This window comes from Morone saxatilis, unplaced genomic scaffold (genome assembly GCF_004916995.1).
Source record: "Morone saxatilis isolate NCDOM2014 unplaced genomic scaffold, NCSU_SB_2.0 Contig15, whole genome shotgun sequence".
Taxonomy (NCBI): domain Eukaryota; kingdom Metazoa; phylum Chordata; class Actinopteri; family Moronidae; genus Morone; species Morone saxatilis.
This window is the reverse complement of record NW_023339707.1, coordinates 21,003,344-21,006,311: the sequence shown is the minus strand read 5'-3', so window position 1 is coordinate 21,006,311 and position 2,968 is coordinate 21,003,344. Positions and strand designations below refer to the sequence as shown.

General features: G+C 42.2%; 1 protein-coding gene across 2 annotated transcripts in view; it reads left to right on the top strand.

Annotated features, from left to right (window-relative positions):
• Positions 1-9: 9 nt before the first annotated feature.
• Positions 10-2,968, top strand: part of LOC118324796 (glucose-induced degradation protein 8-B homolog) — a 4,462-nt gene continuing 1,503 nt past the window's right edge. For both annotated transcript variants that reach the window (XR_004796572.1, XM_035657264.1), the window contains exons 1-4: positions 10-191; positions 479-607; positions 743-939; positions 1,271-1,468. Coding sequence is in view for 1 of the 2 variants with exons in the window: in XM_035657264.1 (XP_035513157.1) it covers positions 487-607; positions 743-939; positions 1,271-1,468 (516 nt within the window). In the remaining variant the exon portion in view is untranslated. The remainder of the gene's footprint in view (positions 192-478; positions 608-742; positions 940-1,270; positions 1,469-2,968) is intronic.

The following is a 2,968-nucleotide window of genomic DNA, read 5'->3' as shown; positions in this document are numbered from 1 at the left end:
AATAAAAAAAATAAAAAAAAAAAACAGCTCGCCTGTCCCCCCGCCGCTGTTTCACGATTTAAAACACTCCTTAAAAATAAAAAGTAACAAAACACCGACGGGACTGAGCGTTGCTTCCCCCCCACCCACCCCTGTTATTGTCTTCTCTCCGCCCGACAGAAAGGATAATCTCCGGAGCTTGTGTTCGCACGGTGAGTTGTGTAAACGCACACAGGCTGCGAGCTAGCCGGAGGAAATGGGTTTGTTTTGAAAGCCTCTGAATCATTGTTTGCGCCCAGACGCAGTTTAAACGTACAAATGCGCCGTCTGCTGTTTTGTTATTAGTCTGGTATTTTTTTGTCAGTAGCGTTGTGTCGTCTGTTTTCACGCCCAGCCTGTAATATCGATGTCTCTGCACGGTTGTAAGGTTGCTGCTCTTGTAGGTGCAAACTGTGGCCGAGCTGTGTCAGTCTTGCTCACTGTATTTTCCGCTTTCCAGGATCCCCAATGATGAGTTATGCTGAAAAGCCAGAAGACATCACGAAAGAAGAGTGGATGGACAAATTAAACAATGTTCATATACAGAGGGCGGACATGAATCGGCTCATTATGAATTACCTGGTGACAGGTGAGGCGTGTAAGCCTGGAAGCAGTGACTGTGAGCTTAAATGTACAGCTTTTGTCCCAAAAAAAAGTCCAAAAAATGATAATTCATAACTCTCCTTAACATCTGTGTCTCTGCCTGTTTCACATCTGTTTCAAGAGGGATTCAAAGAGGCTGCGGAGAAGTTTCGGATGGAGTCTGGGATCGAGCCGAGTGTGGACCTGGACTCTTTGGATGAGAGGATAAAGATTAGAGAGATGATCCTGAAGGGACAGATACAGGAAGCTATTGCACTCATCAACAGCTTACACCCGGAGCTGCTCGACACCAATCGATACTTGTATTTTCATCTGCAGGTACGTGTGCACAGATCTTTGTAACCCGAATCAGTAGTTCTGATTGTAGTCTGTTCCTCTGTGAACTGGTGAATAGTTGGTCATCATGTTAGTCGTAGACAGAAGAGCCTGAAGTTTATGGGGCGAACTTTACAAACTTTGGGAATGATGAAGAGAACTGTTAAAATATGAATAAACATTTAAGCCCCTCCATCCCCTGTAGGTAATAACCAGGCGGTCAGATCGTGTTCTTGTCATCTCTCCTGGTTCTTCTGAAGATATTGTGATACTAGTTAAAGTGTGAACTTAAACAATCACTGCTTGTGCTTCTCCCCCCCCTCCCTTCTTGCAGCAGCAACATTTGATTGAGTTAATCAGGCTAAGGGAGACTGAGTCAGCGCTGGAGTTTGCCCAGACACAGCTGGCCGAGCAGGGGGAGGAGAGCCGCGAGTGTCTGACGGAGATGGAGAGAACATTAGCCCTTCTGGCCTTTGACAACCCGGAGGAGTCACCCTTCGGAGACCTGCTTAACATGATGCAACGGCAAAAGGTAGCCTGATAACCAGACTAAAATGTTATTTCACTGGGAAAAAAAGTGTATTTTTCACACCTGAAATATTGCTGCCTTTTAATATTACAATACAAACGACCTTTCTTTTGTCCTGTTTGTTTCTAAGGTCCTGTGCTTTTGTAGTTCTGGTCCACGTTGTGCAAACTAACTTTTTACAAACAGACCAAGAGCTGTAAGCATGACCGTTTGGGTGTCATCCTGCATAAACAGCATTACGTGGACCCACGTGGGGAAATCCCACTGACTTTGCTTTATGTTTATACATTTATGTTCCCAGTTATCAGAAAGAGCTCATGGAGAAAAAACTGATTATGAGCATTTTTTGTATTATTAGATTACAAATAAACGTTATTAATTATAACACAGGAAAGGACGGAAAAGAAGCTTCCTGTACAGCCGCACTGTATGTCATACGCTTTTTAATGGACTTCGAAAAGTACACGGAGTAGGATACAAACACAACACACTGCTGTTATAGCTTCATTTGACTGCCTAATTTGATGTATCCGGAACTCACTGCACTCCTGTGCTACCATGTTTACCAGATGATTTACATAAACATATTCCTTGCTCATAAAGATTGTTTGTTTATAGACAGTGTGAACAGTTCAGAATCAGCAGATGGACTTAATCCCTGTCAGGTGGTTATTTGACAGCTTTTACACCAAACTAAACGATCTAAATCAAACACGCACTTAAAGTTTAGTATTAGAGTTGTTCCGATTTCGATACCAGTATCGGAAATGTCTCCAATACTGCCGAAAATGCTGGCATCGGTATCGGCGAGTACTGGAGCCGCAGCAGCAAACTCTGGAAGCTGCCTTGCAGCGACGGGAAACATTCACCAGAGACAAAGATAACAGACAAAATCCTGGAATTTATTGTCCTGGATGACCAACCCCTGTCTTGTGGCTGCACTTTAATTTAAATAGATATATTCCTAGATTTAAGTTGCTGTTGCACTACTGTTTTTTATACTGTTTTATTTAAAAATAAATGGCTTTGAATTTTCTGTTATTTATTCATGTTTTACAAAGGTTTTAACCTGAGCCAGCCTTAACCACAAAATAACATGATTATATCAACAGTCATGCAGGCGTATATTGATATTTTTTTTATTAACCATACTTGTATCGGAACGGTACCGTAATTCGGATTCGGTACTCGGTACGGCTGATCCCCACAGCACCCAAGTAATCGGAATCGGTAATTGGGAGGGAAAAAATGGTATTCGGAACCATCTCTAGTATCTCTGTGCCGGTGATCAACCGTGGCCTGACGGTGTTAATGTTTCGGAGTTGTCCATACTTCCGTATATGCCTGTACAATTCCGTCCGTATTCTCACTGACGTGATCATTCTTCAAATTTGCCCACAAATGTCAATGTTTTTTTGGGGTTCAAAGGTCATAACCAGACCACTAGATTTTGAAAAAGGATAAAATTTTCATATAATAAATAACATTTGAAGGAAAAATAAC